The 24,455-nt window shown below is 46.5% G+C and overlaps 1 protein-coding gene across 10 annotated transcripts in view; it reads left to right on the forward strand.

Annotated features, from left to right (window-relative positions):
• The window catches only part of GluClalpha (glycine receptor alpha 1), a 689,081-nt gene that overhangs the window by 613,941 nt on the left and 50,685 nt on the right, over positions 1-24,455 (forward strand). For all 10 annotated transcript variants that reach the window (XM_070537219.1, XM_070537220.1, XM_065430835.1 and 7 more), the window contains one exon: positions 6,291-6,394. In XM_070537219.1, the coding sequence (XP_070393320.1) occupies positions 6,291-6,394 (104 nt within the window). The remainder of the gene's footprint in view (positions 1-6,290; positions 6,395-24,455) is intronic.

A 24,455-nucleotide genomic window follows, 5' to 3' on the forward strand; every position in this document is an offset into this window, starting at 1 on the left:
CCGCCTTCCGCCGCGTGAATGATGGAGTGCATCTGGACGCTCGATATGGCGTCGCCGTCGACGACGACGACGACGTCTTCCAACAGTCGCCCACCACCGCGCACTGTCGGCGATTGACGCGCCACCGGAAGTCGAGACGGGCCGAATGGTGATGACTTCCGACGCTTTCTCGCTCTTCTTCCCGCGCCACAACGCGCGCGCGCGCGTGTTCTGGCAGCAAATAGTGGACGCGCCGGTCCTTGCTGGACTTCACTCCAATTTCCCTTCCCTCTGCTCGTTTCTTAACTTTCTTCCTGTTTTTTGCGAGAGAGGTTAGGGAGCGTCGGGCACTCACCCTTTTAGCGTGTGTGTTGCAGCCTCACCATCCACGCATCTTTTACATGTTGCTAGGAGCTTCTCGGCGAGATTGCAAAAGCCCCCTCCCCCCCCCCCCCCCCCCCGCTGGGCTCGCGGGAAACCGCGCTCGACGCTGTCAGTTCGACGCTGTAGTTTTTCTGCGTGACGAATTGTGGAAGAATCGGAGGAGATGTGGAGCGGTGAACGGGAGTGGAAGTGTTCGGTGCGTACATGGACCGACGGCGGTGGGGGGAGTGCGTTGGGAAAGGAGGGGGTGCCCAATCGCATGCGCTGTGCGGACGCGCTCGGGTCTCTGGGCCGGAAGTGAAACCGCTCTTGAGAAGAGAGATGAGGGATGAGAGCATGTAGCGAAAGGTCGCCCGTGAGTCCCGAGTCGGCGCTGCGTTTGATCAGCCGTGGCCGGAGTATTATGCTGGCGGCGGGATTGAAATATCGTTTCCTATGGAAGGAATGAGGAGAGACAGCTAGGAATGGGAGTTTGGTGCCTCTTTAATCACGTCCGAGCCTCTGCGAAAGAAATGCGCGCGTCGGTAAGGGAGCGTTGATCTGGACGGACTCCGTTTCATTGGCCGCTCTGTAGTTCTTTTTTTTATTATTGACTGCGTTATGTTTCCGTCGCATTGTTCAGCGAGGCTTCTAGCGTGCAGTGACAGTTCTGCGTTTGTCTATGTGTTCTAATCAATTTTGATTTTGATCGAATGTATGTAGTTATTCATTTCTAATTACCAGGGTGCTTTCAAATAATTACATAACAAATGTCCTGGCTAAATAGACAGTACATTTAGCTTATACTGCGTCATCGCAAAAAATAACAATCTGCTTAGCTTATTCATAGGTTCTTATATAGTTGTGTTCAGTGGTCGTTCCTTTTGCATTCAGAGATAACTTCCCATGCGGAGAATTTTCGCATGTTTGTGCTGAATTGCATAAGCCTCCTAGTAAACGGTTTCCGTGTTTTTTTTTTCTTTTAGAAGACTGTTCGCACGAGAACTAACGAAATTCTGAAGAGTACTCTGACACCAAAAGCCAACGAACCTTTTCTTTAGCTGTGCCACCGGTTGCCTACATTATTGTACATCATATATATAAGATTAAACGAATAATGTCACAGGTGAATTAAGGTTATATTTGTTTGGGGGGGGCGGGGGGGAGAAGTAACTTTGTATACCTCTCAAGGAACGGACAAATACACGGCTACTAGGGGAATTGACCGCATCTCATTTTGTGCAAGATCATGAAGCTCAGAAGCGCTTCAGTCGTACTTAGAATACTGCTTGGTAATGCCTTGTCACGAAGAAATACTTGTGCAGAGCAGAAAGGGCGAATCGCCAATATTTGCTCCAAATATAATCCCGATAAGGACAGGGAACACTTTCGTCTAGTCTGTGAAAAATTACCTGCGCCCGTAAACTACGATGAAAACTGCAGATCTTCGTTATAAGACCGCTGTCATTGGAGAAGCTCTCACACGCGTGGCCGCAAGAAACCAAACAAATATTGGCTCTTCGTGCATTAGTGTAGTTTCTTGAAAAAATTGAGTTCTGGTATAATCACGTCGAGTTTATCAATAATTCAGATTATGTTGGTCTTTTAAATGTGGCGAAGCGTTTGAATTATTGTCAGCTATTCTTGGAATACATACGGAGATCACATGGTCACGGATGTGTGTTCATGTCGACTTCCTCTGTATTTATTGTAATAATGGGATGTGTTGTGATCAGCACTGCCGCTTTTTAAGCCAGGCCGCTCTTCTAGTGTGGCTGCTGTGTTGCGATCACATTGTCACTGTAAAGGTTTATGAAGAAACCACATTCCGTTATCTTTATTAGTTTCATTGTCTTGTTTTCAGTCGATCGTTTTTCTGTAATATGACGTATTCATCTGTTTATTGCTGCATAACCTAGAGTAATGGAGTATCCGAGGTATCCTTTACCTCAATCTGTCCTACGCAATTCATGTGTAACCGAACAGAGGAAAGCAGATTCTGTATTAATGTTCCTAGTTTCAGTATTTATTGCAATACTCATTCCAAGGCTCTATCGCATTTATTTTTCCGCGAGTTTTCCCGCAAGGCATCAAAGTTTGAGCACGTGAAGTGGTTGTGGAACACGGCTATGTCCACTCTGAACAAACTGCAAAAAACCTTCATGCGCCAACAGTCATGGCGGGAACTATTAACCGGAGTTTAACTGGTTTAAACTATTTCATTCGCACCACGGCCATTACGTATCCACGAGGGCGCAAATTTTCGTTGACTACCACCAAGTGAAATTTTAATGGATTCCTGCAATTCAGTGTACAGCACGTTTAACCGATGCGGCCAACTCAGTTGAACTGGTTAGGTTAGCTCAAAGATGCCCGCTGACAAAGAGTTAAACTGCAGGTTCCATATGCACTTGCGCTCAGCGCAGAAGATCGGGAGGCTTAATTTAAGTCTCTTACGCTCGCAAACACAGTTAGTGAAATGCAGGACGGCTTCGACACTTGTTTGTTCGACACCACTATTTGCCAGCGCACATGATTAATAATTCTTGTACCACATGAAGTGTTTTGTTAATGCATATTCATGGCCCGTATCCTCAAAGCATTTCCTGCGCGAGCCCAGTTCGTAAGAACAGACAGACGCGAGCAATCGATTGCATTTTCGTAAGAACGAAAATAATTGTGCATTCGATTCCAGTTTACTTGCACACGGAAAAAAGTTATAACAATCCGAATCTCCAAATATTGTTATGTGAACAGGTACGGCATTAAAGTATATCTTTCGAAAGTAAATACCGGTGCCCTGCTTGGTTTTAACAATTAGAGGGGCGTTGTTCGCGAAAGGTTGCTTAGCGCGTCATTGACCTAAGCACTCGCTTTTGCTGTAACTCGATTGTCTTCTTTTTTTTTTCTTACTGGCAGTCACTCCCACCAAACGAAAGTACGCTTCCATATTCATTAGCGAAATGCGTAAATAATCAATGCGCGACTTTAGAAAGACGCGTCCTTGTTTTCGTGGATAACTTTGTCGCTGCTTTATCCTAAAATCCCTTTGTTTGAGTTGAGCCAATTACCACGTATGCTTCGAGGCTTCTATAGCAAACGAATGCTGATGCTAAAGAAACGTGCGAGGGAGAATCCGTAATTTCGTTGAAGCTTCCGCGTATGCATATGCTGCAAACACGAATAACGTGTGACCAGACGGTGAACGCAACGAATCCCTGCGATAACAACTTCTATATAACCGATATTAAGAGTGAACTCGGGAAACAAAGTAATTGAGGTCAAAGATAATTCACTTTGCTCATGTGCCTAATAAGAGTGCTCCAAGTGTTTACCCCTAACTAATAATTGGCACCGATAGCAACGATCCCATGCACAGTTTAATAGGCAGCGACGTTGTTGTTGTAACGCCGGCTCGTGGTTAGTTATACCGAACGCCCGTAACGTAAGCAGCTCTTCTTATTCCGTGCCGTCGGACCAGTTTGAACAAGTTCTTGGGGTAATTTAATCCTCATGGAGTGCGACGTCCCCGATGGAATGCTCGGGTTCGCGCGGCTATACGTATATTCAGTCCTACTCTGAAACAAAACGTTTGTAGCCGTTGTATACAGTGTGTCCCAACTATTATGCACCATGAATTGAAGATGTGTGAATGCCACGTTGCTGGACAGAACCAAGGTAATGTTATCTGCCGTCGCTTGGAGATACTCAGATTATTTTTTACATACCGCCTGGTTACGTAATTAGTCTTAAATAATTAATCAACTTCTTAGATGTTATAACTAGATGAGAAGTGTCAATAAGAAAATTATACAGCGACGTGAAAAAACTACCGACACAGCTTTCCGTTGCCCAATAAGGGCTACAGAAAAGTGTTTTTCCGAAAGTGAAGAAAGCCCGCGAATACACGCAAAGTGCGTCGAGTCGGTTTCTTTGACACTCGAAGAACACTTTTATGTAGCACGTATTGAGCAACAGAAACCTGTATCGGGAGTTTTTTATGTTGCTTCACAATTTTCTCGTTGACACTTTTAATCTAATTATACTATATGAGAAGTTGAATAATTAATTAAGAGTAAATATGGAATTAGGAGGAATACAAAAAAATGCGTCACTTTAGCATACGCCAAAGACGATGAAGGAGAAAGCCTGTGCGCTCAAGAGACATTGATTAAATTACTTGACGTTTTCATTGGAATTCGTTGTTACTTCCTATTTTTGTTTTCTCCGACCAAAGGTCGTGGGTTCGAATACCTTAATTGGCGCTACATTAATTAACAGGGTAATAATTAACTCCGCTCTAATTAACACCAAAGGTCGGAGATTCGACTCCCACCAAAGGTTGAGGGTGTGACTCCCACCAAAGCTCGTGGGTTCGAGTGCCTTAATTAACTCTACATTAACTAAGCGTGTCTTAATTAAGCATCACTTGCTGCTGGGGGAGTTGGTTGAGATCTAAGGAATACATTGTTGCGCTAACAGGAAAATACAGAGTTAGGAAGAAAAGTAGCAAACGATAGGTAGTGATAGGTGCGTGAAAAGTTCAGCGCTCAACCTATCGTTCTCTACTTTTTTTTTCTTTCCGAATGGGTAACTCTGCGCAGTAATGAAACAAGGTCTAGCACAGCTTGTCAATGGGGGACATTTCCGGCAGCTTCGACAGTCCTGCCGTCTATGTTCGTGGCGCCTTTGGACAACGGAGTAATAATGCGAACCATTTCTAGGATGACTTTCCAGAGTTCTTTTGTTTTCGTGATCGCCGTCCGTCCGGAGCAGCCTCCACACCTCTTTTACGCCGTGCTTATGCGTGCGTTCTTGCGCGCATGCGCGCGCACCGGTTGTTTCCTCGTTTTCTTTGTGATGATACGTCTATTGTTTCACTCTAGATGGCGTTAGTCATTGTACTATGCAAGTACACTGCGGGCTCAGAGGGTATGCATGGGTCTGCTTCTGATAGCCCCCACACGCTAGCCCAAACAGCGGAAGAAGCAAAGTCGTGTAACCATAGTTGTGCTTAGGCTAAACGTCGCCACACCGTCACAAAAAAAAAAAAGCGAATAGGAGCGAGAATGGTAGATAGAAATAGGAGTACAACGGTAGCGTGCTCTCGCGGATGTCAACACCACTTAGGAACGAGAATGTCAGGTACCAGCGAGGCTAGAACGGGACGTTGCCAGGAACATTGTGCCAAACGTGCCGCATCAAAGCTTAGCGTTCTTACACTTCAGGCATCAATTACATGTGTCTACATTACAAACATTACATTACATTACATTAAAAACATTAAATTACAAAAATGCGAGTACATTACAAACATGTGTCTGGCACTGTGTCGTGTTCTAACGGTGGCAAAGTGCCGGAACAAATAATAATAAACACGAAAGTAGGCGCGAGAAAACAAGCCGGGAAATGCAGAAGTGATTAAAGTACATGCAAGGCGATAGCGATAAATTGTTTAAACACATGCGACGTGTCATTGAATGTTTCGCATTAGCATAAATTGCTGCACTGTGTGCTATACGCATACTGTGTTATTTGTTTTGTCGCACCACGTTATAATTACTGCTTACAAAAATGTACTAGTAAACTATGAAAGCTCTGTAGCTCTCTGGAACCACTTCAGAGAAATGGAAATCGCTTCGGCAAGCATTTAGCTGCTACGTTTGGAGCAATGCGCCTATCTCTGAGTGTCACTGGCTTTTCAATTTCAGCTGGTAACAATAAGCGAGCCCGACGCCGTTTGATAAGCTTGGCGCGTAACAGACGCGTTGTATCCCACTTTCTTCGCCCTTCATTCTTCGACACTGGTTTGCAATCTAAACAAGCACTTTAACCAACGAGCCCAAGCTGTGATTTTCTTTCGCTTGTTCGTTATCAAAAAATAAAGTGCGTTCAATCGTTCTTTGTGCACTCACACGATCTGTATGTTTATCTTTCTTTTTCTACAGGGGCAAGGCAAATTTCCGTGCTATAGAAAAGCGGATATTGGACAGCATCATTGGCCAGGGTCGTTATGACTGCAGGATCCGGCCCATGGGAATTAACAATACAGGTGCGTATCTAATCCGCTTTACTTAGCGCTCGGCCTCTACACGTGTGTGTCACTCATGTGAAATTGTGCCCATCGCCACCGATTAGAGCGCCATCTGCCTGGTTACTTTTTTCATTGTTGTGCTGTGCACGAGTCTTAGTTCCTCGCGTGTAAAGCACGCCCGCCTGAAGGAAGCTCTAATCTTTCGATGGCCTGTGACGCTAACCGCGTGCACGAAAACTGGTTTTCGTTTCTGCTTATTTAAGTGCTGATAATAGCATGCTGCTTCTTTCTCTTCTGTTTTTCTTTTTTTCTTCGTGGATCTTATGTGTGGAAAAAAAAAACGTTGCGCGTACGACGTTTTTGTTTGACGTGTAACGCCAACTGATCACTTATGGGCTTTGTTTTACCGTCGCCCGAGAGATATTTTATTACGGTGAGACTGTTGTTCTTTTTTTGTTATTCTCGATCGTTAAGTAATGTATGCAACATGTCCGCCTTCTGAAAGCTTCCACTCGCTGCATTCATAAGAAAAAGCGAGGGCAAGCATCTTATTAGCGTAATCAGGTTATGTCCTCACAAAAAAATATCAGTTGACTTAACGAAGAGGGTAACCGCATAAATTTTCGAACTTGCCGTAGTCAGGAGCGTTAGGGATTAGTAAATACATTAGACTTGTATCATCATCATCATCAGCAGCAGCAGCAGCAGCCTATATTTGTGACCGCTGCAGGACAAGGCCCTCTCCCTGCGATCTACAATTCCCCCTGTCGTGCGCTAGCTGATTCCAACTTGCGACTTCAAATTTCCTAATTTCATCTCCCCACCTAGTTTTCTGCCGTCCTGGACTGCACTTCCCTACCCTTGGCGCCCGTTTTGTAAATCTAATGGTCTACCGGTTATCTACCCTATACACATTATATGAAACGCCCAGCTCCATTTCATTATTGTGATTATGAGACGTGCCTCGTAATCAGGATGTCGTTTTGGCACGTAAAACTGCAGAATTCTATTTTATTTTTTGCCCTAATAATCAGCCCAGAATTTTCCGCGAACATGCCCTTAAGCTCATACTGGCAACTATCCCGTGCCCTCGGCCGCAGTCAACTTGAAAATTATTGTCGGGAGCGAAAAACCAGGACAATTGTAAACAGTTCTTTTAAAACTGCAGAAACTGTTGTGAATCCATTCACGAGCGATCCCTTCTTAGGCAAGTTAATTAGGCAAGACCGGCGCAGGGGAGAGCAGTTCGCCGGGGTTCTGTCCTGAGACTTCCTTACAAGTGACGTTACCTTCTTTTTTTCTTTGAGAGCTGCTAGCAACAAGAAATATGTTGTTAAGCGCTGGAGAATTACCGATGTACCCCGCATGCACCGCACTGTCGGGCGCACGTCTTCGCGCAGCTGTCAATAACCGCTGGAAATTTCGCCTTTAATGCTGAAAGTTATCTTGGTGTTGACTTGAGTTTCTCATCAGCTTTGGTGACAAAGTTCCGTCACGCTGGCGATCCCATTAGTGACGCGTGCTCCCGGTAGAAACGAATACGTTTAGCACCATTGTAATTCTGCGCCGCTGTTACAAAGGCTCTTCGTATCTAGCATACTGTATAGTTTGCAAACGAGAGTGCTCCGGAAGTCGAAAATTTTGTCGCTTCTTCGAGGCGTACTCATAAAGAATACGGTAGTTGAATTCCATGCTGAGCCTTATGAGGTGCGGTGCCTAGCTGTTCGAGCATATGATGCAACACGTTAAGGTTTTAGTGCAACGAGAACTCACCTTTTGTGGCTAGTATTGGACAAAAGAGTACTTGAGTCATTTCATAGCTGTCAGCGCTTCATACAAGATAACAAGGACAACAAGCGATCCATCGTACACCAATCGACACGAATTAAACAACAGCCAAGACAGGTGAATACATGACAAACTCTACCACCAGATGAAGATCATTAGTGAGATTAGCGTCTTAAGGTTCAACTTCCGACCGCGGCGGCCGCATTCCGAAGGGCGCAATATGTAAACATTCCCGTGTAGTCAGATCAGTTGTACGTTAAGGAGCTTAAGGTGATCCAAGTTAGGATTCTCTCTTCGACTACGGCGGCTCTGATACCTAAGGTTTGTTTTAGCACGTTGAACTCCACAAATTAATCAATAATCGAATCACGCTGTCAATCGTTACGATCGGCAAGCGGGTTTAGTGACCTTCTAGCCTGTCCTGCCCCGCTGCGACGAATTGCTTCGTGAAGCCAACAATGCGTCCCCTACGGATAGGAGTGCGGCGCCAGTAAGGCGAGAGACGTTTGGCGGACCGATTATTGTTTGCTGGTTCACTGTTACCTTCACGAGCCAATGGGAGCAAGAAAACACCTGGAGAAGGGTGTTATAAGTCGATTGCTCACGGACCCCGGTAACTGCCGCGGTCATTTAACAAACGCTCCAGCTAACTGCTGGGTCATCCGAAGAACCATGACGCGCCAGCTTGAGTCAAGCGTGACAACCCCTGTCTACGAAGCTCCCCTCCTTTCTGTGTGTTCAGTAAACGTAGGTGCGGAGTGAGTGTGTGAAACCTCGCCCTCAACGCGGGTCCTTCGAAGACTTTGGACGCTCCGATTGGACCAAGGTTGGATGGCAGTTTCCCTGGCCTAGGGATCTAGGAAGTACAGAGAGGGTTTAAACAGACATTTTGGTCTCCTCGGTGTGCTTCACTTCAGTCATGCAAGAATGATGAGGTACAACGTTCCATACTCTTCACATAGATATTGTAAATAAACCCAGCACTCCTCGTTCTGGATGACACCGCGTTCCTACATTCAACATCCTTGGCCTGGATGAGTCGCACGACGGCAGGGGCAAGCTAACCCCTTTCGACATGCCCGACCCCAACTCTTACACTTGAGCAGCGATTGGCTGCGAGCCGCCAGTGATCAGTACCACATAGCCACACAGTGTTCTTGGAATACACATAATAAATTCACGGACCATGACTGCATGTCCGAGTAGTGTGCCCTGCACTCAATGTGCGACCACTGGCAGAAGAAGCGGAAACGTAAATGTATAATGTTGCCGCGGCTTCGTGGTATCGTCGAGCTCGTAAGAATGATGAGCCAAAAAGATAGGGGGACACTTAGGCTGCGCCTTTAAAGGTATGGCGCGATAGCTTAATTGTCACCTTCAGTGGTTTTTATTCTCACACAGTCACTGTTGTTTGTTCGCATCCATTCGCTTTTAACGATTATCACAGAACAAGTTCTGTATTGTTGCATTGTTGTGTGTGAACTGTTGCACTGTGCAGTTTACGCACATAATGCTGCTTGTATGTGTACACACATTTGTTAGCACGCAGTGCACTGCACACGATGTCGTGTTTGAGGTCCGCTTTGTCGTGATGCTTGCATTGGCTCTAACATTATTGCACCTCCATAGTCAGCACTGTCGTGCAAAATGCATGGTCCTAATTGAACGCACACCCTACTGTCAGCAATATCTGTATCGACGCCATGCCGCGCAGGAACCCATTCATCAATCTCTCGGACGTGAATATCAGTGGGTCAATCGATGGCCCTATCGTCGGTGCTGTCTTGTGGAAGCTGCTTGTCACCACAAGCGAACGCACCGGGCAGTTCGCTATTGAGCTCGTGTCGGTCGCGATCCAAATCCATGGTTTGCGATGCACGGTTGGATCCTTGTTTGGATGCCTGCCCTCTCCTGTGGCGCGCAAGCAGAGGGTTGAGGCGAGGTAGGAGGAGCGTTCTTCGGCGGCTGCTACGGTGCCTCGATGTCCTCCTCGCCCGCCGCTCCGTACGGCGTTCTCCACGCGAATCGCGGACGCCGCATGGACGCGTTGCCGGCGCTCGTGTGTCTTGAAAGCGATCTGCGACGTGGCTAAAGTGCACGCCTGTGTGGGCCTCATGTTCAAAGCGATTTGCTATGTTTGCAGAGTGTATGTAGTGCCGGTAGGTTTGTATGCGCTGTGCTTTCGACGTTTCGTACGCGTTGAAGCGACAGTTGCACGGAGGTCAATTGGCTCGCGGTTGCGGCCGCGATTCCTAACGCCAGCGTTTTCACAGACAGTTTCCGCTGTCATCGAGCGAAGTGTTCATGTTTACCTATGCGCGCGTAACAGCGTGCTCGTTAATTTAAATAAAACACGTTGACGCGCTAGTGGACTTGAATCCATGATAGAATGTGCAAGCGCGACTGAACAACGACGTACAAAGAAGCAGACACACAAAGACAGCGCTGTCTCCGTCTATCTCTTTCTTTATACGTCCTCGTTGAGTCACGCTTACACATTCTATCATTGTTAATGCAGTTTGTAAGTAAATTGTTACAAGTTTATACGGTCGATAAAACTACTATCCTTACTTTGCACAAATATCTACTAATCTGCTATCACAATGGGTGCTTCACCTTTCGGGTGGAACTACGAATTTTTTTTTAATAGCGGCAACATGTCGACACTCAGAGCCAACAATCGTCATATACTGCTTCGTTCGAAAGACCGCATGGCATACATAAAACGCCCGCTCATATTCGCACCTTGCAAGCTTGCCTGTGTGGCGAAACGGTAGCGTGTCCGACTGGCGAGTCCCACTCCCAACCCGAATGACCTAATTCGAATCCCATTATGTGAACATATTTTCTTTAAAGGTAAAATCGTTTACTTTATAAATTGACATGATTGTGAGCCATCACGTGACCATTACGTGGGTTTCTCGACACACCGTGGACGACGACGCCTTTCCCGCTGAACAGGAGCTTTAACGCTATCGCGCCAGAAGACGTAAACCTACACCTCTAAGAATGACTGTTTGTCTTGGAGCTAACTGAAATGTCTGCACAGCTGGTTATGAATAGCGCCGTTGTTGAGGAGTCCGGGCTGTACTTCACCACAGCCTAGGTACGCAAACGCTTTGCACTTATAGACCGTTTCATCGGGCGAGGAGGATAGGGCGCGCGGAGAGCCTTTCCTCCTCTCTGGCTTGGGCGATCCGGCGCGGCGCTGCTTGAAAGTATTGCTGTCGCATGCTGCGGAACGATTTTGAGATGTTTTAGATGGTACTTTGGGAAATTTACGCCATGTCCGTTCATATAAGGTCGTCAGGGAAGCCTTTCGGTGCATCGGTAACTACTGTAGGCGTAAATATCTTTTGGGGGCGCAAAAATGTGACGCGTTTTATCAGCCGGCCGCGGTGTGTGTGTGTGTTGTGAACTATTCTGCTTTTATCAGTTTTAATTCAACAAAGAAAACTGGTGTGTCTGTATTAGCAGCATGAAATGGTAAATCTGCTCAATATCTGATCGCTTGGCGTAGGGAGTAAAACATAAAGCATAAGAGCACATGCTCGGCACGGCCAACCTAAGGATACCACGAAACATCTAAGCGGCAGGCGCAATCAAATATTTGTGATGCACCGGCATCGTTCTCGCGCATTTCAAGTCTAGTAGGCTTCAAATTACCTTATGTCTACGGTAGCCTTCCTGTATGAGGCCGATGGCGCTGCTCAACACAAGGATCACTGCGGTCGGTGAACCAGCATGGTACATATATGTAAGCTGTGCGCTTCGGCATTGCATTTTTTGCCTGCATACAGCCATAATATATGAGGGAAAAGAATGCGATGCCTATTTTTGAGGACAAAATTTCCGTAATATGTGTGTGTGTGCGTCGTAGAGAACGGAACGAACACAACCGAAAAAGAAATTCGGTTATCATCCTCCTTGTCGAAAAAGCAAGAGAAAACGGGCTAACGCCGCAATAGGGCCTCGCATGGTCATGCCGCACAACGTTTATAAATATATAACCGCTGATGTGGTATGCTTGGACCATGTGGTGTATATAGAACAAAGATATATATAATCGAGCACCTACCACTGCTTAGGACGCTCGCGCAGTTCGTAAACAGTCCCTTTGCTGGACAAGCGTAATTCAGACTGTAAGGTATGCTGCTATCACTTGCCAAAACTATTTTATTCAGGGGCGGAAACCTCATCCATCGAACCAAGTAGTCACGCAATGTAACCTGCAGCGAACAGTTTGAACGCTTGTCAAAGTATAACATCACAGCTCCTATCGTAGCAGAACGGTACCCACACTCACGCTGTTACGATCGTCGCGTATGTTTCATGGCACCTAAATCGCAGCTCAGAAATAGAGGATAATACTGCAATAAGGTCACATTAGTGAATGGAACATTCAGAAATACACAAGTGATCTCTGAGGCTGATTGTAGGCACGAATATGCCTGCGCGCACACATCGCGCTGCATGCTCCGTTCACCTCAACGCCAGCAGAAATTCCGGCCATGACGCCTTAAACCACTTCAGCACGTCTCACAGAACTGTTTACCGCGTAGAAGACGCACGTCATACTAAACAGACCGCACGACCGCGAAAACAAACGCCAGAACCTGCCGCCGAGCGTATACTTGCCATGCGAAAGACCGCTTTCACCCAAGCCAGTATGACGCTGCTCATAGGCGGCGCCACTGCGTTCACAATATGGCGGCGCCTACGAAAAAACGGTCTATAGCTCACATCGAAATTCTGCTGCCGCCGGGAAACGAATCCGCAACGTTGTGCACTACAGCTAAACGCCATGAATTGCTGAGGCACCGCGGCGGTTAAGTGTAATATTCAAAAGCCTATTAGCAGTTTGTCGCTGACTAGAGAACTCGTTGGGTATTTAATGTTCTTAGTGTTTCAATAAATGATCTGGTGTTGCCCAAGAGCACCAAGTCATTTACAATTGGTGGCTTCAACTACATTATTTCACTGCGTTTCTTTTCACCGACCGTCAGAAAGAGCGATGCATACTCGAAGTAAAATGAGCAGCAGAGGTTTTCTTTTATTGTTCTTTTTTCTTTCCGCCACTCTCTTGTCTCACCTGTTCTGACGGGTCGCTACCAATCGCTCGATGGTCTTGGCCCGAATGCGCGTGATGCAATTTACGGGTCCGAGGACACCGCGGCAGGCCCAGAGACCAAACACCCCCCCCCCCCCCCCCCCACATTCTCGAAGAACCGTGTCACTGACTTGATTGGAAAGGACACTGCGCAAATTACGTCTCCCACCCGCAGCTCGCCCATTAGTCCGGGAGATGTAAAGCCGGCCGGCCGACCGCTCCGCCGACCTGTCGCCTCGTTCGCGCCGGCGATCTCCATTCTCCTCGCTGCATGTCGGAGCGAGAATGTGCTCTGGCTGGACCTCTTCGCTCCTATGCAACTACGCCCGCGCAGGCTTAGTAATTCTCCTATATTCTCCTATGATTTACCATCTCTTTGGGGGGGCTATATAGAACAGGAGGTTTTTTTTTTCTTTGTGCGGGCAAACAGTGTGCCTGGCCCTTGGCGACGTGTAGCGGCAGCAACCTTGCATCTTCCGCAGTGCGATTGAGCTGAGACAGTGGTTTCTTGTACGTGGAGGTCCTTTAGTTCTCGGCGGCACTTGCTTGAGGCAGACGACGAATGGGATACTTCCGTACATCATACTGATGCACTTACGCTTTCTTTTTGTTTGTTGTCTTCTTCCCGTGGACCGTTCTTTACCGTCCGGCCACTGTTAAAAAGTTATTGCAGGACGCAAGACGCGCCTACACTGGAAGTTTCCGGAATATTGCCGCCGCCGATTCCACAGCGAAAGAGACTTATCTAATCAGGTTGTGTGCACGACAAAAAAAGAAGGTGTTGCACGCGAGAATAAGCGATTACACTGATATGTACGATGGGTTACGTATGAATGGCTTGGGCACTTCACCCCTAGAACAAATTTTCGAACGACCGATGACTATGCTCGTCGCTATCGTTTTTATTTGAGCGTTACTTTACTTTCACCCTATAAGTTCACCCTATAAAGATGTAGTTTCGTGGCTCACGGCTGTGGCATTGTCTGGTTCTTCGCCGTCACTACATTGTGACACACAGAACGTCGCGACACACCATGACGGTGCACTTGCGTGACAGTATAAGCACCTACTTCCAAGTTATCCTTAAGACACTACCTAAATGTCCCAGCACACTTCAGCAGTGGCCGACTGACTCAACACCGGTCAATGTGGTCGCGTTAACGGGGCTTACCTTGCGCTTGGCCTTAGCTCAGAGGAAGCGGACCAACTGCAATCAAGAGGCGACTCCGTTAGCTTCGCACCCTCATCCCCGTAACCTCCCACCATCCACCCATTGGTCTTGTGCAGGGAGCCGAAATGCGATAAACGTTTCTCTCCATGTCTTTTAAAGAGGAAAAACGGCTAGAAGGCTAAAAGGAAAATTCCGTCTCTACTCCGTCTGTGGCCTCGCCCTTTGTCGCTGCAGAGTTATGATGTACGCAGCATCAATAGTTGCATACGCAAGAATTAAATGCGGGAACATGAATTTAGAAAAAAACCGTTTCTTTGTTGTTCCATTTTTTTTTTCGTTATCTTCCTGTTTGTTATTTAGGCGGACAAATGCTGCGTATTAGCAATGAAAATGCAGCTAGCCGAAACCTTTCTGCTTGAATACCGCACCTGATCCGTGAACGCTCAACTTATGACACTTAGCGGCACCGATAGCGCCGCTATGTATAATATAACTCGAAATGTTTTGGTGTCTTGGGGTCCCTCGCTCGTACATGTAAAAAAAGAAAATCCTCAACTATACTACGTTACGAGTGCGAAGTCGATGCATTTCCTCATCAGTCAGACACACTGTTGGCAAAATGTTTACCATTGCACATTGCACGTAGACGCCCAATGAAACGGCGCTGCCACAATTTCGAACACTGTCGATTCACCTCGTGTGTGTTCACTCTGTACGTGAGCACGTCTATAGCTGCCCCTGTGTTTTCGCCCCTGGAGACGGCCGCGCGAAGTTTCAAGCATGCACTGGCCTACGGACACCGGCGAAAGTTGGTAGCGCAGGTAAAAGCGGCTTCTTTCCTTCTTCCTCCTGGTTGCTGTCGTCACCACCGTTCCTGATGAATGCCCCGTATGCTAGCCCAAAGTTCCCCCTCGAACGTCCTTAACGTGGTCTTACTTATGAACGGCTAATGGCGCGTGCGTCGCCATCGTGAGGCAATTATTTCGCCAAAAGATGCCACGAGCATTTTGTGGGGGAACAAACGAGCGCTGTAATTACCGAAAGTAAATAAAACGAGGCGAGAATCTCATCGGCAAGTAACGGCTGTTGCTCTGAAGCAGGGAAACGCAAGGAATCCTTCTGATACATTGTTTAGGTTATAAAGCTCTCTTTTCTGCATTTGGTACATATCACGCGTTGGTTTTGTTGCTCTCTTTGCTTGAAACCGTGGACACAGGAAAGGCTATTAAGCTTTACAATGGGGAAAAAAAACTCGAACCTAGAACACGCCAACCTTTACTTTCATGGCTATAGCGAGGACATAAGAAGGGCGCTTTGCAAGGACGCCGATAAGATAGTTGCCGCGAAATAAATGAGAAGGTACAGTTTGCGCCATCATAAATGCTTTTCTATTTTTAAACATACCCCGTGCAAGGTGGTTTCTTTTTTTTAAACTGCCGTCTTGTATTTTACTCCCCAAGGTTACTTCGCAAGATATAAATCTAGTTTGTTGCGTTCAGCTCTCTGGGCCTTCTGCTTCATTTAACGCTTTCCCCCGATGGATATCAAGTGCCTTCGTGTCTCTCACGAACATAACGCATTTTCATCAAGACTGAAGTACACCACTTCAGCATTATTTTCTCGTCGGAGGTGTTGGAAAATAAAACGTACAGTATTCGTAGAATGTTTCCAGCATTGTGTATAGCTATTAACCGATCTTTGTCTCGTGAACTGTAGCGTCGTGGAGGCAAGAAAAAAAAAAAGAAGAAACTCGCGCAAAAGTGCACCTAAACTTCTTCGGGAAATCCTTTCACAAAAATTGCGTTCCCGACAAGCGAAGAAGCATAATTAACGCAGTCCTTTGCTGATAATCTAATGTAATCCGAAACTCGTACGCCGCGGAAAGAGTACGGGTTATCCTTAATTAGTTTCGGTCCCATGCCTGTACGTTGTTTTACTTTTGCGCGCCGTTCTGTTGATCTCGGTATAGCTGCCTCGTTTTCCTTTTTACTGTGCGCAACTCGTAAACACCTCATCGCTTCCCCGTTGCTCGCTCAGTTCGCTTCGTTGATTGTGCTGGGCCCGCCGATTCTCTCTCTCGGTTAGGCCTTCCAGCTACTCTCATGTTGGCAAGAAGAGGTGGAGAGAGAGGGGGAAGGCGTCTGCTGTGCCCTTGTTTATCGGCCATGGTTCGAACTGTTTGCAGCAGCTCGGCTTCGTGATGACGCCAGCGCGCGATTCTTCCCCGTGAAGCCTGTGGGGCGTCTTCGCTTCTTCGCGGAACCACTATTCCGGCAGTCGAAGAAGGGGGCCGCTCGGTGCCCGACTCACCTTCTAAGAGAGAGGCCTGGCTCGACTTGACTTGGCTTTCTGCGCGGTTAAGGAGCGGATCGCGAAGGGGAAGCCGAGAAAGCATCGAGATTGCGAGGCCCGCGCTAACGAGCTGGAAGACTATGGATTTCCACCAAGCATCCGAACGAAGACGATAATAACTCGAGTATCGTGGAAGAAACGAACGGAAGTACAAAAGGAAAAAGAGGAAGAAAGAAAGGGAGGGGGGAGGACGGGGCAGGGGTGAAGGAGTGGCTGGTGCTCTCGAAAACGAAGCTTGGCACGAAAATGGGAGTGACGTACAACAAACACACAAGTGGGGGCATAGCGGTAAAAGGCGGCTCGAACGAAATGGGAAAGAAAGGCCAAAGTTCGATTACCAATACTCTCTCGTAGGACGGGACCTCTCCGGCCCTTTTGGCCGGGTCTTCAGAGACTGCAGTTCGGTCTGGGCGCCACGGTTCTCTTTCTTTTTTTGGTTCGTAATGTCTCTGGTCCGCCTTATTTCTTTGAGACGCGGTGAACGCTGCAGTAGGAGATAGTGTGGGAAATAAGCTTCCGTATTACTTTTTCTTTTTCTTTCTCCTAGATGTTTGTTTCCTGAATACTGTGGGTCCGTTTAATAGCGCAGTAAGGTGTCAGCTTCACTGCAAAGTTGCGCAGTAAACATCCCAGCCGGCTTTCCTGTTCTTCGCCGCCATGTTCAATTCCGCAGAACAGTTTTGTGCATAAGAGCACATACATTAGGCTTAATATACTCCTAGGCTGCATCTAGCTGGAGCAGTTCGTAAGGATCGCGCCGACCGCCAGTGAGAGACAGTTGTTTTGTAACAAACATTGCGAATGTGGCCTAAGGCGTATCTTGAACAACGTTTTCTAAAATCTCGGCAATTGCGAAAATCTCGCGGTGAATTGCCTCATTGCCTACGTCATTTGTGCAATTTTGCATCTCACAAGCTCTTGTGAGGTGGTGTTCGCCCCCGATCTTTAGGTACGAGAACGAAGTAAAGAAAACGAAGCAGAACAAGCCCTGCATCTCCCTCGGTTCATAACGGGAATCGAGCCGAAGACTTCCTGATTTGAAGATGGACGCTCTCCGCGTACGTTCCGGTGGCCGTCTGGTGTTTTCACTAGCGCGAAACGAGTCTGAGAATCACCATACTCTGCGCACAGAATGTGCCTCGCTGGTTGGAGAAGGAAATACTCATCCGTCAAGTAGTGAACAAGAAAAAGCCGGGCAGCGAAACTGGACAACAGGAAAAGAAAACAGTGACGAAAACCGGGCGAGGGCCGGATCTGCTTAGCGGATGCCGGTGACTCCTATGTGGAGCGTGCTTTTCAAAATACGTTTTATTTTTGACACACGGATATCGGGCGGAATGAATCTTCATTAACTGACCACCCCATTCCCTACGTCTCCAAATCTTTCAGAATTCATAGCTTTCGAAAACTGATTGCAGAGGAGAACTTTAAATGAAAAAGATTCAGAAACTACCAGTAGAGTACTCAGCTAAAACGCTGCGTACTATTTCGGCAAAAGAATACTATGATAACAACTTTCTGGATATGTAGCTGAAGCCGTCTATAACAACGACATCTGTACGCGGTATTTCTCCGTATGTTTTTGTGCATAATTCTTATTTTCCGCAGAAGAAAAAGAGAAAGTTATCAAACTTCGTTTTTTTTTTCTGCGCTGTACTCTTTTGTCTTCGCAGCAAATAATTTAATTAGCCGTGCCGAGGCGTTGCTACTGTTCGGGAAGTCAGGAGTAGCTGATGCTGCATTGATAATGCGTGGTCGTTGCCCGTTCTTCTTTTTTATTGTTAGTACTATTGCTTCTACATCGTTTCTGCGCGTACGAAACTTCATCTATCGGCAAAAGTTACTCATGTACTAATACAGACAACTAATTACCAACCTAGCCCGACTTCTGTATATATATATATATATATATATATATATATATATATATATATATATATATATATATATATATATATATATATATATATATATATATATATATATATATATATATATATATATATATATATATATATATATATATATACATATATATATATATATATATATATATATATATATATATATATATTTCTTCGTGTTTTAATACATGAATTAATTTTCGAAGAACGTAATCTTTCATGAGCACATGCTGTTTACACACCGTTAGTTTTATGCAAAACATATTTCAAACTTCTTTTGTTCTTTTTCTTTTTAAATAAAGAGGTTACAACTCAAATCAAGTGTCACACGTTTACGAATCAATATTTGTTGTTAAATACATTTCATTAAATGCCGTATGGAAAGACGTTATTTCGCATCTCTGTGTGTTTTAGACGCAGCATTTCCGGTCTGGGCTCGTCGTTGTAAACGCGGCATATATTTACAAAACTATTTGATGTCAAACAGATTTGCAGAAACCGGCTGTTGGCAGTTTAGTTCAGGGGGCCCACGAGGAAGACTAAATGGAAGTATCTGAACTACACGCATGTCCTGTTTACTGCCATACAAAGTAGGATACATAGAAAGGTGGATTAGGGAAATGCTGACGATCATGATTTACAGGCATCCCCTATGGAACGGGAAGCGGACAGTCAGTCACCTAACCTGCTTGAGTTAATCAGGTACGCTAACGTGATCTTTCATTTCAGCATTTTTGAAAACATCTCCCTAATAATTTTCCCCTTATGCTAACGTGATCTTTCATTCCAGCATTTTTGATAAGATCTCCCTAATATTTTCCCCTTATGCTAACGTGATCTTTCATTCTAGCATTTTTGAAAACATCTCCCTAATATTTTCTCCTGCCTAAAAACTACGCCTGTAACGGATCCAGTCGTATCAATCTCTTTCCTGCTGTTTCTTTTCTTCACAAATACTCTAAACATATCATGCTTATCTCGACTGTTGACCCGTCGATGTTTCCGTTAAATATAAGCGCTTTTTAAAGGTGCACGTTGCCTACAGGTCTCTCTGGGAGAATAGCTTCACGTTCAACTTGCATGTGCTGAGTCAGCTCGGGATTTTTACTGCAGCATGCACATGCCTCTTCCTGTTGCGAGTATTTCAAAGCCCAGCTGTGCCCCTTCGCGGAGGCTCACATCAACCTTACAAGCGGTCACTAAAGTCAGCCGATTGCTCATCTCGAAGCAGCGTCCACTTTGTTTTCTGAGCCTACTGCGAATGAGGATCTTTGCGCCCAGAAAAGTTCTTGAAGTTCGCTGGTTTAACGCAGTGCGAAGGATGTCGCGTTATAGCATGAACAAGAGCTCGGGAAACGTTCGAGGCATTTGTACGAGGCACAAGTAAGTGCGATGGCCGTTGCGATAAGGAACTAGTAAGCTTTCGTATAAGAAACACGTAGCCAGAGGCGACTCTCTAAGCGCCGAATGTAATGTACCGAAGACTGCCAGCCAGCAACAAACATTACTTACGAATGAAAAGCTCTGTGAAATTGGCCACCGTTCTTTCTTTTTTGACAGAATTTTAGCACTTTTTTCATCATCGTTGCCTGTTAACTGCGTTTTCTTTAGTATAACTTCACCCCTCTCCACTCGATAACAATTTAGACGCATATTTGCAGTTTCGATCAGTACCATACCATATGCGATGTGACATCGTTGTGCGATGTAGCTTGCTTTTTGCTTCTTTATTTATTAATGCCTTTGGTTTCTCATTATATCCTTCATTCTCCTTATCGCGAGAATGGTAGTAATGTTAGCCATACTGACCTCCTTGCCAGCTGTAGCCTTTGAAATCGGGGTTCTGAGATATTGTCCATGTTAATCTTCAACAGAGCCTTGCAGCAGGTCCCTTTTGTCTTCAGAAAGTATAAATCTAAACTGCACTTTACTTTTTTTTTAAAGTTTCCCTTTCACAGCCAGATGTAAAAAATTGCACGCTTCGCCAGAATAAATCTAGCCAACATATTTCTCCGCGCAGTTAGACGGCAGCTCAGCTTTAGAAAGTAGCTCAGTTTAGAGGCCTGCAGGCTTCTTTGTGCGTTTAGCCTCTGACTCAAACGTCCAGTCCGGCCCCGTATCTCGCGCTCGGCGAAGCGGTCGGGGCGCTTTAATTCCTCACCTCCGCAGCGGCTACTGCGGCCGGCGCGTCTTTAATAAAGCCGGCCATTCTTCCTCCTTCCGCTGTTCACTACTTCGCAAAGGGCCCCCAGAGGGCGCTGCTAGTCTGCACGCAGACGTCAGCGCGTCTTCGAGGCGCAGGAAGAGGAATTAGGGAACCAGGCACGCGGTTTCTGCCCGAGGAATGCTGACGTGCTCGGGAGGCGAGGAGGGATTGAGTGCACGAGACCGGAGAGGGCGAAGCCGAAGCCTCTGGTTTGCCGGGCCAGACATTCTTCGCCCAGCGCCAAAGCTGGCGCGCTGTCTCGGCAAGTAAAAAAAAAAGAGAACGCGCGGCGCCCTCCAGAAGCCCGCTTCTTTTCGAGGCGATGAATTTCATTAGGAAAAATGCGCGCTGCCGGCGGTGGGATGGAAGCCGGGGGCAAACGCTGGAAGCCACGGTGCCAGGGGTGGCGGGGGAAGGGAGCAGTAGAGGGGGTACCAGCGGAGCTGTTTGCGAGCGCCTCACTCTTTCGCCGCCACTTTGCTCTGCACTTTGCAAAACAAAAGCAATTACGAGGCATAAAACAAGTACGTGTTAAACGAGGCGGCGCCCGAGATGCAGATGGAAGCGGCAGAGGGCTCAGAAGCGAGCAACCCTCCGCCGAGCTATTAGTTGGCGAAACGCCCCCTCTGAATTCGCTTTGCGCTTACAAATGACCGAGCTAAGAAAGCACGTATAAGTGCTCGCTTCTTTTCTTCTTCTTTCCTTTTTTAGGTCGCGCGCATTGGTTCATCCTCCTCTGTTCATTTATTCATATTGGGCACGTATACAGAGTTGCTATCAAAGACGGCTGCAGACAAAATTAAATGTTTTTTTTTTTTGTTCTTCCGGCTCTATCTTTGTACATCTTACGTATCACTGAACTTTCGATTAGAGGCCTTACGTTTAGCAATTTTTCCGTCGCGAACAGTTTCTGATGCAATGCCTTCAGAAACGGTTCCGAGTAGGCTATAATTTTAATACCTTACTCATTAGACAAAGAACAGTATATGTACTAGATGATCTACGCGCCCGAATGCCGAGAGCGTTGTCTTGGGCAGAGTGCCAACACCGCAAATCTGAAACTGATTTGCTTTTCGCGTAACTTTTACCGTGAGTGGTCGTTTCCGTGGAAGCCCGTAATAGTATGTAGCTCCCTAATGAACGCTGCCTTCTTCACTTTTCTTCTTTCAGTGCACATTACCGCATGAATTTCACCAGCGAACGCTCTCATCACACCACGCTGTTAAAAGGCGTTTAAGACGTTGCTAGGACCGCTAAGTAACGATGCCTCATTAAGATTGCAGGCCTTGCGATTTACATTTATTACACGAGCTACGGAGTGCCGTCTCTATTTCGCAGACCTCCAGAAAAGCATATACTTTACAGGTTAGTTTTTCTTTCGTATGTGTTGATCAATGCTTCGTTCTCGTATTTAATAGTTGTTTTGTCTTGGCCGTTCTTGGTAGCCTAGTCTGCTTTATTTGCGCTTAGTGTGCCTGACGTCCGTCAGTGTAACGTTTTCTACAATATACAACCGCTAATTATGAGACCATGTCTTCTTTCCTGCCGATCTACGGTAACCCCAGAAACCTTCCCGCGAAATTAAAGATATATGTGTACATGCGGATGGCAGAGAATGAAACACAAAAGCGCTCAAGAACAGCAGAAATACGTTCTAAAGATTTTCGCTTTCATTGCAGCTGGCGCTCCCGGTTTTTGTGTGTGTGTGCGTGTTTTTTTTCCTCCCGAGTTCTCGCTTACTGCCGCACCGCTGTTACGGGCGGCCGTTTCACTCTGGAAGCTCATTGTGTGCATGTCGGGGCCTTCCACCTTGGTAAATCCGGCAGTCCACTTCCATTATGCGCCGATACAATGGGAGAACCCCTCCCTTCCCCTTTCTACACTCTGCCTGCTCGCGTCCTCCTCACCCGAAACCTCTTCTCCGAGAGTACAGCGAGCTTTACTCTTCTTTCTGGACCTTTGAAATAACAAGGGAAAAGAAAAACAATAAAGAAACGTATCGCCACTAGTACGCGTGGTGATAGCGCCATGCGAGGGCCACTGCTGCGAGCGCCCTCTATTGGGCGCGAGGCGGGCGTGCGTGGAAATAAGGGCGGCCATCGATTCTGAGCGCGCATGGCCTCGTGCATGTTTCCACCGGCCACTGCTTTCCTGATTTCTTTTTTTTCTCTTTCTTTCCTTTTTTTTCATTTACGCATCGCGCCCGTCGTCCCCTCACTATTCTCCGGGTCGTTCGTTTATTTCTCTTGTTATCGGGATTCAGGCGTAAGGTTATCGCCCTAAAAAAAAAAAAAATTTCCCCCGACTCCGTCATTTTTTAGCGAAAATTGGAGCCATTTTTTTTTCTCGCTGTGAAACAAACTGAAGAGTGCGAAAAAAGGAGAGTAGCGAAAGCGAGACGAAGTAAAACAAATAGAATCAACAAGGGCACGCGGTGGTCAACAGAGACGCAACATAAAAGAAACAACAAGTAAGGGTGGAAGAAGTGTGGAGGTAAAGCTGCAAGGACTGAAACTGTATTTTTGTAATAAGAAGTTTGAACCGAGCACGTTCAATTGAAGGATAACTTAACAAAGGGTGTGCTTTGTGGACGAATGGAAGGGAAAGGAAAATAAAGAACGGGTGCCGAGAAAGTGCAGAGATGTTTTACAACCTCCTTCCGAAGACGGGATTGAGCTTCAACATCAAAACGTTGGCAAAAGAAAACAAAGCAAGAAACTTTTCTTTTTTAGGCTTCTCTCGTTCGCAACGGGTGCAGGAAAAATTAAATAAGAGAGCCTAGAGGCGTTGTCCGCACTTAAAGAAACACAAGAAAACAAAAGAAGCAACGCGGAGTGCGGGGCACTGAGGTTGCGATAGGCGCGCGACAGGAAAGTGACGGAAGGAAATAAAACTTGGAGGGCAAGGAAGGAGTTATAATAGCGCAGGAGACAAAAAAAGAAAGGGAAAGAATAGCGTTGATCCAGGGGAGCTGGAATCGAGGCCTTCTTTCGTGACAGCGGCGGAAGAGCCCAACAAAGGAGCTTCCGGTTTGGGTGACAATGCCTGGCCACAAGTGCGCAGGATGCGAACACATCCGTCACCGGTGGCTCTCAGGATTCGACAGCGCTCGCGTCGCATTACCCGCGGCGCCGGCGACTCTTTTGGAAAGTGGGCCGAGGGGGGCAAAAGTTGAGGGGCACCTCGTTTGCCTCCTACAATGACTGCCGAACTTAAACTGCTCTAGAGGTAAGCGAAGCTGAATGGGAGTAATACGAGTCGCGTTTGTTGAGCGGTTCGTCAGCTCGCGCACTGTGCGTCCGTAAGGGTGAATAAGTTTCGCGAAGTGTTGCTTGTGTAGCGTCCGACAGTGCGGCTGTTAGATCAGAGACAACCTATGGAAAAGGACTAAACATTAGCACATACATTAGCGCACAGGTAATGACTATCTACGTCTTTTTATTGCCCCGCTCTCAAAGAACCCTTGAAGAATTTTTCGTGTTTAGATGGGTCCTGATAGTTGGATGCATCCTTTAATCTAGGTAGCAGTTGTGGTGGTGACGATGTTG

The sequence above is a fragment of the Dermacentor albipictus genome, chromosome 4, assembly GCF_038994185.2.
Source record: "Dermacentor albipictus isolate Rhodes 1998 colony chromosome 4, USDA_Dalb.pri_finalv2, whole genome shotgun sequence".
Taxonomy (NCBI): Eukaryota; Metazoa; Arthropoda; class Arachnida; order Ixodida; family Ixodidae; genus Dermacentor; species Dermacentor albipictus.